Source organism: Procambarus clarkii, chromosome 19 (genome assembly GCF_040958095.1).
Source record: "Procambarus clarkii isolate CNS0578487 chromosome 19, FALCON_Pclarkii_2.0, whole genome shotgun sequence".
Classification (NCBI taxonomy): Eukaryota; Metazoa; Arthropoda; class Malacostraca; order Decapoda; family Cambaridae; genus Procambarus; species Procambarus clarkii.
Genome location: NC_091168.1, coordinates 32,620,204 through 32,632,814, shown reverse-complemented (window position 1 = coordinate 32,632,814; position 12,611 = coordinate 32,620,204). Strand labels below are relative to the sequence as shown.

The following is a 12,611-nucleotide window of genomic DNA, read 5'->3' as shown; positions in this document are numbered from 1 at the left end:
AAACACATTTTGCAGATGAATTGTTGATATTCCATAAAGCTGCACTTTGTTTAATGAGTGTGAATATTTATCTTCTGCAGGAGAGTTGGTAACCTTCTATGAAACCCCAGTGAACACATCTGTTCCACTTGACATGATGAAGGACATGGACCTACCCAAAAATCTGCACGTGATATATAAATATAACAGGTTCCATCCAGGTATGATGCATACTCAGTTTTAGTCATAATTATCTGTATGGCTCATACTTAACCATTTTGAATAATTGTAGAAATAAAATGGTTTGATCATAGCTGAGAAAAAGTGAAAATGATAGGAAAGTAAACAGTATACTGTAAATACATTTTGGGTGTTGAGGATGAGTCTCAGTAATGTGGCTGAAGATATTATTGACAATATGAAGACATTGTGACACAACCCACAAATCTAAAAATGAAGAATTGGTGATGTTATGGTCTATCCCAGACTATTATCAAGTCATGTCTAAGTTTGGATGCTTCTAGGATGATCTTAAATATTTCTTTCCCAGTGTCCTTCTGAGTCACTTGTCCCTTGTTTTGCCTAACTTTCTGGGTACCTTACATGACAGGGGCCTGACGTCTGAGTGGACAGCGCTCTGGATTCATAGTTCTGAGGTTCTGGGTTCGATCCCCGGCAGAGGCGGAAACAAATGGGCAGAGTTTCTTTCATCCTGATGCCCTGTTCACCTAGCAGTAAATATGTAACTGGGAGTTAGACAGCTGCTACGGGCTGCTTCCTGGGGATGTGTAACAGAAAGGAGGCCTAGTCGAGGACCGGGCCGTGGGGACGCTAAGCCCCGAAAACATCTCTTGATTACCTCAAGAAGATAACCTTCTCTGATGGTGGCAATTATGATTAACTTTAAATGTAAAATGTTTATAGGTCACTGCTCTTTTGCCTCTCCGAGGAGGCCAGGTTCTGACTCGTGGTCTCCAGTAAGCCAACAGAACTCCGCGACTGATGGCACGTAGTAGTAAAGCACTAGATCAGTGATAGTAGCTTCAGTGAGCCTCTGGTGCTCACCCAGAAATTGGCATTTCATTCAATGCTAATTTTTCTCATGCTATGTGGACAAATTTTAGAGTGAAATTTTAATTTTTACCTAAAATTTCATTGACTTCTACCAGCAGAACCAGTCTATAGAGATTTAATCTCATCTGGCATATTTACCACAGTCCCAACCTTAAAACCTTATTTTCAAATACAGTATATCCAAACCCTTATTTGGGTTAACAAAGAACCAACGCAATGCAAATAGATATGAATCAATGAATTTTGTTTAACCCTTAAGCTGCTAAGGGGTCCTTAACCCTTAAATTGCCCAGCATAAGGACCAGGGAAGTGAAATATATTTGAATTATGTAAAAATTACTTACAAATGTTAAACAAATCTTGAACTTATTGGCTTCAGTGTTGTGAAACTTTTCATCAAAATATTTTTAGTAATTGATTTTAGACGAATTTTTTTTTAAAAAGAAGAATGTTTTGTTGCTAAGGAGAACAGCTCCTATTAACTGGAACTAAGGGATAATGCAGTAATAAAGAGATGCAAGCACCTGTCAGACGCACAAAGAAGAAGAATAGTAGTAAGAAGTGTCCACAAAGTGGATATGCAGCTGGTGCCTTTATAACATTGCTGAATAATACATAATAACACATATAATAATGAGTAAGTATGTTAATTTGCTCTATTTTGTTATATATCATATATATACATTGCCCAATGTTAATATCTTACTTTCATCAATGTCCAAAAAATATTTTCTGGGAGGAGCCCCTATTCCTATCCAGGCTGATAGGGATAGTCCTAACTTTTGGCATCAATTGATGTGGGTGGAGTTCTAGGCCTACCGGGGACCGCGGCCAGAACCTGGCCCCCTCAGTGAGGCACAAGGAGCAATGGCCTATAGAAATGCACGTGTGATTTTGAAGCATTCTATATCTGCCGTTGACCAGGACAGGCACCCAGAAAGGTAACCGCCTCAAAGCAAACCCCTATTCTGGTGAAGCCAACAAAAATAACGAAACAAGTGGACAGACTTCCCCAAGGAAAAATGAGCAAACAAGCATGGCGTCACACGATCCGTGCCGGGTGTCTGCACAGCTCCCCCCTCCCCGGGAGGGGAAAAGGGGGAGCCCCAGACCCCCATGCTGGCGATCCACACTTTCAGTTCCTTGGCTGATGGGATAAAGCTTAGTCGTTGTGGCTCCAGCTCCAGATTCTCTTTGTGCTGTGCCTAGGTTAAGTATTTCTCTTCGGTGGTGTGCGAGCTGGGAGTAATATTCACAGGTACTCGGGCTGCATACGCTTCGAGCTTCCTTCCCTAAGTGCCCTGTACGTACCGCCCTAGGGGCTTGGGATTTCCTTCCACAAGTCACCTTGGGTCTACCTCTGTTGGTCTTTCGCTGCTAGGCGATTGACTGCCTCAAGTGTTTTGGGGGATTCCTCCCTTGTTTGTCTTGGGGTAAGTGGTAGTTTTTGCACTGGTAGGGGCACGGAGTACTGTGTAGCTAGTTTTCACCTATAACAGCGGCCTTCTCTGTTCCCTCTGGGTTCGCTGAGTTGATTTTTTTTTTTTTTTTTTTTTTTTTTTTTTTTTTTTTTTTTTTTTTTGCCTGGCAGGGAGCATCTGCCTTGGTGTCCCTCCCCCCTTTATATTAGGGTTGTTTGTGTTTGGTGGTACCCCCCCTGCTTCGCCCTCATGTGTGGGGTTTTCCTTTTCCCTCTCTGCGTACGACTTGGATTTGAGTTTGGCTCCTCCTCTGGCTCGGTTCCATGTCCCTGCAGGTCCTTCGGTTCTGTCCTTCCGGAGGTTTTCAGCTTCCCACTTCTCTCCGGATGAGGTGCGGGCGGCCATTGCGGCTTACCTCCTGCGCGACCCAGATTATGCCTCTATAATGGATCCGTCTTTCTTCAGGTTTGGGTCTTCATCTTCATACTGGGTTCATTATGAGGTTCCGGAGTCGTCCTAACTAGCGGACTGCCCTTTGTTTTCGCTGGATGCTTGGGACACCTTCTATCGTACCCGCACGCTTGAGTGGCGTGAGGCGTTGACTGTGGTCCAGGTTTACCTGGGGGGCGACTTTGCACACCTTAACACTATCGCTCACGCCACGCAGACTTTGACGTCGTGGTGCTAATGATGCAGGCGAGCGTGCGGCGACGCCTAAATGTGTATACTCGTTTCAGTTTTCTCACCTTAATTCTCGTGCTACGTCATTCGTTTTGGTTTCATTGTGTTCGCAATTAAATTCCCTGCAGATATATGTGCATATAATGTCCAAAAGCCTGGTGAGACTCCCCACAGCAAAGCCTAAAGTTACCCATGAACGAGCACCAATTTGCACACCACAACCTAATGTGTATACTCGTTCAGTTTGATAACATCAATTTTCATGTTACATCACTCGTTTTGGTATCAAATTGTTCGCAATATAAAGGCACGCATTTTAAAACTAGTCTCATAATAATAGAGCAATAACTAGAATTTTAACAAATATTTTAATTTTGGATGCTCATCATCAAAATTATTTATATCTATCCAGTGTTCTGACATCAATTTTCATGTTACATCGCTCGTTTTGGTATCAAATTGTTTGCAATATAAAGGCGCGCATTTTAAAACTAGTCCCATAATAATAGCACAATAAATAGAGTTTTAACAAATATTTTAAAATTTAAAATTTAGACCCAAAAACGCATTTATAATTTTTCAAGTGTTCTGACATCAAGTTTTGTGTTACATCTTTCATTTTGGTATCAAATTGTGTGCATTCTAAAGGCGCTTATTTTGAAACTATCCCGAGGTCGATTGGATAAAAAATGAATTTTATACAAATATTTTTGGAGTGGACGAGAGTCCTACCCACGGCTAGGACTCAAGAGAAAAAAAATGGACGTGATCAGTGTCCAAAGCGAGCGATAGTGTTAATGAGTGCCTTTTTGCTTTGGCTCTTCTGTGGGATGTTGGCACGGTTCAACTTCATGTGCAGGTTTCCTCCTTGTCGGCAGCACTTGTGGCTGAACACTTGCGGCTGACCACTTGCACACACAGGGCTCGTTGGCTTTGGTCCTGTGTTTCTTTTCCCTCCTTGAGCTGTCCTCGGATTGGCTTGCGGAGGATGTGGAGACACTTGAGGCCGTTCCAGGGTCTAGCTCCTTGGCCTTGGCTGTTTGTGCATCGTTTGCCCTTTTGAAGCTGTTTGCGCCGATCCTGCAGGATGCGCTGTTGTGGTTTTTCGCTGCGCACCTCATGTGTCGGCAGGTGGTGCTCGCTTCCTCCTTGGAATCCGCATGGGCCCTGGCTCTTAGATTGTTTCGCCCTTTTGTCCTTTGCTCTTTGCTGCTTCTGCAATCAAACCGTATATGCAGGCAGCCTCTTCCAGCTGCCGCCCGATGTCTGACCTGTTGGTTCTCTGGGGGTCTAGGGTGGGTTCCTCCCGGAGGGGTTGTACCAGGGCCCGCTGTTCCACCTGTCGAGGTGGGCCACAGGTGCCAGTTTCAGAGCCGGTGCAGCCTTCAGTCTGGGCCGCGCCTGGTCGTGCGGTGCGGTGCTCGCTCAGTGTGCAGGTCGGGTTCTCGTAAGGGGCATCGCCTCTTTCGCGGTTCGCCCCATTGAAGGGGCGATGGGGGGGGGGTTTGCTCTGTTCGCTCATGCCTGGTCCCACGATTTGTAGGATTTTCAGGTCGTTTCTCGCAGCCTTCGGTGGCATTGGGTGGCTTCTCCTCCTTCGGGGGGTTCGGGGCTGGCAGAGCAGGCGTCCTCTCCTGCGCTCTGTCGGGTCATCTTGGAATGGGGGCACCTGGACGTGGTCGAAACGATGACGTCCCTCAGGTGGGTTACCCGCCTGTCCCATTCTGGAGTTGTCCCATCTGAACCCCCTGTTTTTTTTGCCCCTCCTTTTCAGCCTCGGAACTGAAGATGTTGAAGATGAAAGGGAAGCCCACAGGGGTCTGGGGCTCCCCCTTCCCCCACCTAGGGGGGGGGAGCTGCGCAGACAAGCAGTGTGGCTAGTGTGATGTTGTGCTTGTTTGCTCGTTTTCCCTTGGGGAGAGTGCTGTCCACTTGTTTCATTATTTTTGTTGGTTTCACCAGAATAGGAGTTTGTTTTGAGGCACTTACCTTTCTGGGTGCCTGTCCCGGTCGATGGCAGATATAGAATGCTCCAAAATCACATGTGCATTTCTATAAGCCATTGCTCCTCGTGCCTCTCTGAGGGGGCCAGGTTCTGGTTGTGGTTCTCGGTAGGCCTAGAACTCCACCCACATTGAGGGGGGTTATTTTTTCTTGACTTTATTTCAACACATAAGACCTACAACTTTCACATACTCGAGTACAAATGACAAAAAATGTTTATTAAACCATTAAAGTAAATTAATGAATTAGAACTACAGTACAACCTCGATTCAACGCACTATATGGGACCAACCCCAGTGTGTTGGAGTGTTGGATTCGTTGCAAGAGGTGACCTTCAGGAGGCATTTGCGTCAGTGTTTTTTTTTTCTTTTACACAATAAAATTGCATTATCATATTACATATTGTACCAACATATTACTATTCTACTAAAAAATATTGTATTACATTAGTTATTTACCTCATTGTTGGAGTTATATCCATCTTGAAGTTTCATGGAGTTGTGAATGCTGTACAGTAAATATATACTGTAGTGTATTATGCCGTTAGCACTGTGTTGATTAAGTAGTTCTGCTGTATGTTGAGTACTGCAATACAGTTTATGAAAACTATTTTACACTAAAATTTCTGTACTGTAACCTTAATTTGGACACTAACACTATGTACTTACATTTAACACTTATTCTAACTGTTCACTCCACACATGATATTCTTAGATGTTTGCATCAGCTTTGCTGGTGCTTGCTGCTGCTGTGTTTGCTTCAGCTGCTTCTGAGCTGGTGCTGGCTGCTGTTGTACCAGTGCTGGGTACGGCTGTGCTCATACTGGGTAAGGCTGTGCTCATACTGGGTACGGCTGTGTTCGTGCTGGGTACGGCTGTGCTCGTGCTGGGTACAGCTGTGCTCGTGCTGGGTACAGCTGTGCTCGTGCTGGGTACAGCTGTGCTCGTGCTGGGTACAGCTGTTTGTGCTGAGTACTGCTGTGCTCGTTCTGGGTACGGCTGTGTTCGTGCTGGTTGGTTTTCTGCTACTAGTTCTTGCAAGATATTGCTTAATTTTTGGCATTAATAAGGTACTATTAGTAAGCCCCTGATACATTTTGTTGTATAACAATACAGCTGTAGTAAAAAAAATGGTAAATTCCACGATTATTCTTCCACCAGCGGATAAATACACCAATTGCAGACAAAGCTAAGGGCACTGGGTGCCTACTGTACGAATGCAGACTAGGGCTATAGGTACACCCTACAATAAAAAATACTTATTTTAGAACTGATTTATTAATGTTTTTATTTCGAAGCCGTAGGTCATTGAACTGTGGCGACGAAATCGAACAAAATACGCATGGTGGTGTGCACACGGATTAGACCCGTCCACTCGTGCTGAAGTTGTGCTGCCAGTAATATGAATAATTTCTCAAATAGCAGATATCTATCATATTACAGTATATTTTTGGTTTTATTTAGTTCAGTTTAATTAGGATAATAAAGAGTTATTAAAGCACCAGTTTTAGAAATCATTTATTAATCTGAAACGTTCAAAGTCAGGGGTCACTGAACTATGACGACACAGACGAAAGTGAGTGAAACCTCACTGTAAAGTGAGGTTTACTGTACAGTATTTCCTTATCTATCCATCCTCACTCATCTTGTTTCATCACAGAAAATGTATATAAGAAGATTTCAACACATTAGCTAGCTATTCACGCTTCAGCCTTTAAATTAATTTACAAAGATACGTGTGCCACAAATCAGTGAACGAAAATCATTGAAACACAGTCGTTCACTTGTGTGGACCACTCTGGCTGGTGTTTGGTTAATATGCATCACTTGTTGTGTGGACCATTCTGGCTTGTGTTTGGTTCACATGGTTCACTTGTTGTGTGGTCCACTTGTGTGATCCAACTTGTCTTATGAAGGAATTATTAATTGTAATCTGTGATAGAATGAGACAGTTTTCCACCATTCTGTGAACTCTGTCCCAACATCATAAGTTTGTGGACCACTTGTGGTCCACAGTTGTGGTCCACTTGTGTGATCCAACTTGTCATATGAAGGAATTATTAATTGTAACCTGTGATGGAATGGGAAAGTTTTCCACCACTCTGTAAACTCTATCCCTCGTAGCCTGGTGGATAGCGCGCAGGACTCGTAATTCTGTGGCGCGGGTTCGATTCCCGCACGAGGCAGAAACAAATGGGCAAAAGTTTCTTTCACCCTGAATGCCCCTGTTACCTAGCAGTAAATAGGTACCTGGGAGTTAGTCAGCTGTCACGGGCTGCTTCCTGGGGGTGGAGGCCTGGTCAAGGACCAGGCCGCGGGGACACTAAAGCCCCGAAATCATCTCAAGATAACCTCAAGAAGATAACCAGTATATGGGAATAATGCTGTAACACCAACATCGGTATCATCAAACGTTGGTATTTGAGGGACAAATGTGGTGCAATCCTCCCACACAAGTACACCAGGGGGTTTGGTGTTGGTGCCAACACCACCACAAGCACCAAGACCACGGCTACGTCGTCTGCTGCTGCTGCTGGAGCTGCGTGAGGGTATGCTAGGCGCTGAGGCAGATTTACGTACTGTAGGCCTACCACGAACAAATGATATTGAGGGCCCACTGTCGTCATGCTGGGAGACACGCTGCCGCCTGCCTCTACGTGTTGCTGGGGCAGCAAAACCCCGCCTGGTAACACCACCGCTGCTCATACTCAGGTCGTCCACACTACTCGTATCGGAGCCAATGTCACTGAAGCCCAAGAAAGATTCATCACATGTACTATCACTGAATAAACTACTAGCATCTGGGGGACATACATGATGTTGGTGATGATAACGGTGTTGACCCAGGGCGGCGAGGTAGGCCGGGCGAGGCACGTGTACTGTACACGCTCGCTACATCTTCCAATTCCGTCTCTCCCTCGCTCGTATCAGATCTCTGAGTAAGGTCTTTCTCTGGATCATAGTCTAGGTCATCATCCATAGCAACATCATCATACAAAATATCGCATATTTTCTCCTGAGAGAGTCGTTTTCCATGACCCCGGGTAACCGTGGAGCGGGAGCTCGTAGAGGATGCGTCAGACATGGTTGCTGCTGTGAAACTGAAGCTCCCCACGGCCGCGGGGCATGCTGGGATTTTTTTTCAAGATGGCGGACGATCACTGGGGCCCTCAGCCATCCATACCATACCCGCGTCATCGCGCGCCAGTTTTGAATGGAACGTGAAAAATAAAAATACCTGGAGGCGCATTGCGCAAACCAGACGTGGGCCTGCAGGCGCGTTGTGCAGTTTAAGGGTTAAGGCTTTTACACTCCCATGCACAAGAAAAAAAATAATTCGTCTTCTAAAAATGTTCATTTATATTCCCTGAGCACGGGGAAAAAAATCATAGGTAATATATTTTGGTCGCAATAGGCTGAGGAAGTCTGGCAGGTGGGAGTTGTCACAAAGATATTATTACCTAATTATTTCAATGTCTGATTGATTTTTTTTTAGTTTTTTTGCAATAATTTTATTCAGTAGTGTGTAGTGTGATATATAATAAAATGGATGAATCATCACTGTACTGTACTCAAAAGTATGGTGTGCATATTAGTGATTCAATTATTATGTTCATAAAACAATTAACAAATAGTTTTGCTGATATTACACTATATACACACAGGTTATATATATAAGTATCTGCATGTTTTGTTCACCATAACGAACCACTAAGTTGGTATTGTGAGTCAAAAAACAACAAGGAGTGGCTGCCATACCAGCCAGCCAGCCATTCGCCACCACTCCCTCCCTCAACAACACCTCACTCCCCAACATCTCCTCCCACCCTATTGTTTTCGCTTTTATTCACTATATACAGATGATATATATATAACTATCTACATGTTTTGTTCATAACTGTACAACTAAGCTGGTATGGTGAGGTCAGGCAATTAAAGACGTCACTACTCACACAGTCAGCTGGCGGCTGCCTCCCTCACTGGTTCAAAGGCCAAACGCACTAAAATTTCTCCCCCAAAAATACTGTTTCTGGTGTTATTACACTATATACATCCGTTATATAGAAGTATATGAATGTTTTATTCACCATAACTGTACAACTAAGCTGGTAGGGTGCCCAAAGAGCATAGTGGCCACCCTCTACACAGCTAGACAAGTCATGCAGACAATGCCCACCTCCGTCACCCAAATGGCTCCTTCCAACATAATCCTTTTGCTGTTATTACACTAATACACATGTTATATACTACAGTTGTGTTCACCATAAAGAACCACTGAGCTGGTATGGTGAATGCAGACAATAACAGCTGGCCACACAGAGTCATTAGACGATGCTATCTCCCTCCCTCCCTCTACATTACTCCTCCCACACAGTGCTAATTATCACAACAATCCTGCTATTATCACTACAGTATATGCTATTATAAGGGGCCTGATAGCCGAGTGGACAGCGCTCTGGACTCGTAATCCTAGGGTCCGGGTTCAATCCCCAGTGATGCAGAAACAAAATGGGCTGAGTTTCTTTCACCCTGATGCCCCTGTTACCTAGTAGTAAATAGGTACCTGGGAGTTAGAAAGCTGTTATGGACTGCTTCCTTGGGGGGGGGGGGGTTGTGTGTGGAAAAAATAAAATAAAAAAATAGTTAGTAGTTAGTAACAGTTGATTGACAGTTGAGAGGCGGGCTGAAAGAGCAGAGCTCAACCCCTGCAAGCACAACTAGGTGAATACAATCCTGATCATTTTTATCACAGTCAGGGGTCTTCTGTAATACTGCACTGTCATCACTAAATAATAGCAGTTACATATTTATTTTGACATTTTTAGGCGATGCTGTGGTCGTAAGCTGAACAGCAGTGCTGTTAACTCATGCTATGTGAGCTAACATAGCATGCATGAGCTAATTTTTCCCTACCATCTTGATGAAACTTAAAAACTGAGTTGTATTTTGAATAGAAACTTTTATTCCATTAATCATTGTCATTGCAAATTGATTTTCCCCTCTACATTAGTGTAATTTGTTCTTGTTTTACTTCACCAGAGACCGATACAAAGTTTGGAGGCGTGTCTGCGTTTACCAAGGACTCGACTCTTATTGTGGGCTTTAAGAACAAGAAGAGGTACCCTGGCCATGTTGCAAGGACCACATGGCCTTTCCAATAAAATAATTCAACATATTACACACAAAAATGACAATAGTATGATATATCAAATGAACAAATCCACAAGGGCCGTGATGAGGATTCAAATCTATGTCCGTCGTGATGCGTGAGTAGTGATGCGTGATGCAATCAACTAAGGCGTGTCTGGGATCATCCCAGACGTTGGTTTGAACTCTTATCACGGCCCTTGTGGATTTGTTAATTCAACATACAGTATTGTTCATGTAAATATTTATAACATGATGTAGAAATTACTTGTTTTCCTAAGTTTTGCATAATTATATCATCCAAAAATTGCATTTTCAGTTAATTTTGTCTGTGACATTTTTTGTTAAATTAATGTATGTATGTGCATGGATATATACTGCTACATACATGATAAAGTTGAATAAATTTTTTAAATTTTATTATCTAGTAATTTACCTAAAAATTGATTTTAATCATGTTTACAGATTTAATGATTGATGATATATATACAGTATTAGACGTTGGTTTTGAGCAAGCTTTATATTTTGATAACGTGTGTTAGTTTACTTTTCTATAGTAATGTGTATCTGATACAGCCCTCATTAAGCACGACTTGATAAACATGTTCTGGCAAGATCCACGATGGATCGAAACGTTGTCGCTTACATAAATAACCTGACCCCCCACACATGAACTATTTCAGCTGTGTTATTGTGCCGTGTTGTCTGTGTAACTTCTGCCAGGGGTTCAGAACTGAAAGATGTTTCTTGACCTAAATTTTGTTCAATATAATACAAAAAATAATTGTAAATATAACATTTTGTTTGGATAATACACTGCTTCTATGTCCGGATGAATTTGGGTGGATATAAATAAAATCTGCCTCAAATAGGCTAACAGGGGTCTCTGCAGTTTTCTTTATTCTTTGGTAATTGTATTAATGTAATTGCCATCCATCAGCTGTTACGTGTCTTGATTAACTACAATTTTATTTCACTTCTTTGGTTTTGGTTTTCTATTTCCTTATTTGCCTAACTATTCTAACATCATTAATTATGCAGAAATTAAGTCATGATAACATGGCTGCAAATTTACAATCCAATGTGTGATATGGAAAAGAAACAAGGCGCTTGGCTCATTCTGGACCATTATCAACTTGTTGCATTTTGTTGCAACCTGATAAGGGTTTAGGACAGGCTCAATCATCATTTTCCTTTCATGTTAATTATCGTATTATGAAATTCAATTTTTGTTTTGTTAATATGATTTTTTTTTTTTAGTGCTTCAAATAGACTGGCATAAATTTTCTATTGATCATCACTCTTAAATTGCTTTCAGTTTCTCGACAGTGAATCTTTAAAAGATAGAGCTCCAGGGTTTTCAAATTTAATTTTTTTGCACATACAGTTGTAACTTGCCTGAAACATTGTCACATTCCTGTTCATATGTATGGGTTGGGCTGTTTATTTTTATCCATGTTATTATGACTGTATTGTTGCTTTGATTTGTGCCTTGTCTCTATTGATTCAATATGTTGGACTGTACATTATCTAACTTATATAAAAGACTGGCATCCAGTGTCTGTTATTGTCGTACATAGCAGTAACTGTTACCGGCAGTCATTGAAATTAAATATAGTTGCACGTACTGTATACATTTTACCGATGTCACCCAGTAGCGCACAACTGTATGGTCCCAGGTTTGATTCCCCAGGAAGAACGAGACTTTGGCATATTTTCTTAGACATGATATCTCTATACAAAAAGGAGTACTGTAAATATATGTGAATTAGGCAACTGTTGTGGGTTGCATCCTGGAGAAGTTCAGTCATTGGCATAGAGCGACCTCAATATATTTAACAGACTTCGTGTTCCTGATAATGGGAAACCAAAAATACACTGGAATTTGATTTAAGTTTTTTTTTTGCACATTATTATTCTTTATTCCATCTGCTCACAAGATGAGTATGAGGTGCACAATAAACTACACTCAGAAGATGAGTATGGGGTGCATAATAAACTCAACATGAGTATGAGTCTCATAAACTGCCACTCACAGGATCTGAATGGGGTGCACAAAAAAAACTCACAATGAATGTGAGATGCAGAAACTACTTGCTCATGGAGGAGTATCGGGTGCACAATAAACTACCCGCAAGATAAGTATGTTGCACAAGCTATTGCTCATATGATGAGTATGGGATGCTCAATAAACTATTATTCAGAACATTAATAAAAGGTCTTCAAAAACTGTTGATCATAGGATGAATATGGAGGTGCACAATAAATGAAAAATGACAGAATCAGTGCTGGATGCAAAACAAAT

The 12,611-nt window shown here is 42.3% G+C and overlaps 1 protein-coding gene across 2 annotated transcripts in view; it reads left to right on the top strand.

Moving 5' to 3' along the window:
- The window catches only part of mRpL50 (mitochondrial ribosomal protein L50), a 32,759-nt gene extending 22,033 nt beyond the window's left edge, over positions 1-10,726 (top strand). For both annotated transcript variants that reach the window (XM_045741079.2, XM_069327254.1), the window contains exons 4-5: positions 81-200; positions 10,199-10,726. In XM_045741079.2, coding sequence (XP_045597035.2) covers positions 81-200; positions 10,199-10,320 — 242 coding nt within the window. In that variant the 3' untranslated portion in view covers positions 10,321-10,726. The remainder of the gene's footprint in view (positions 1-80; positions 201-10,198) is intronic.
- Positions 10,727-12,611: the final 1,885 nt, after the last annotated feature.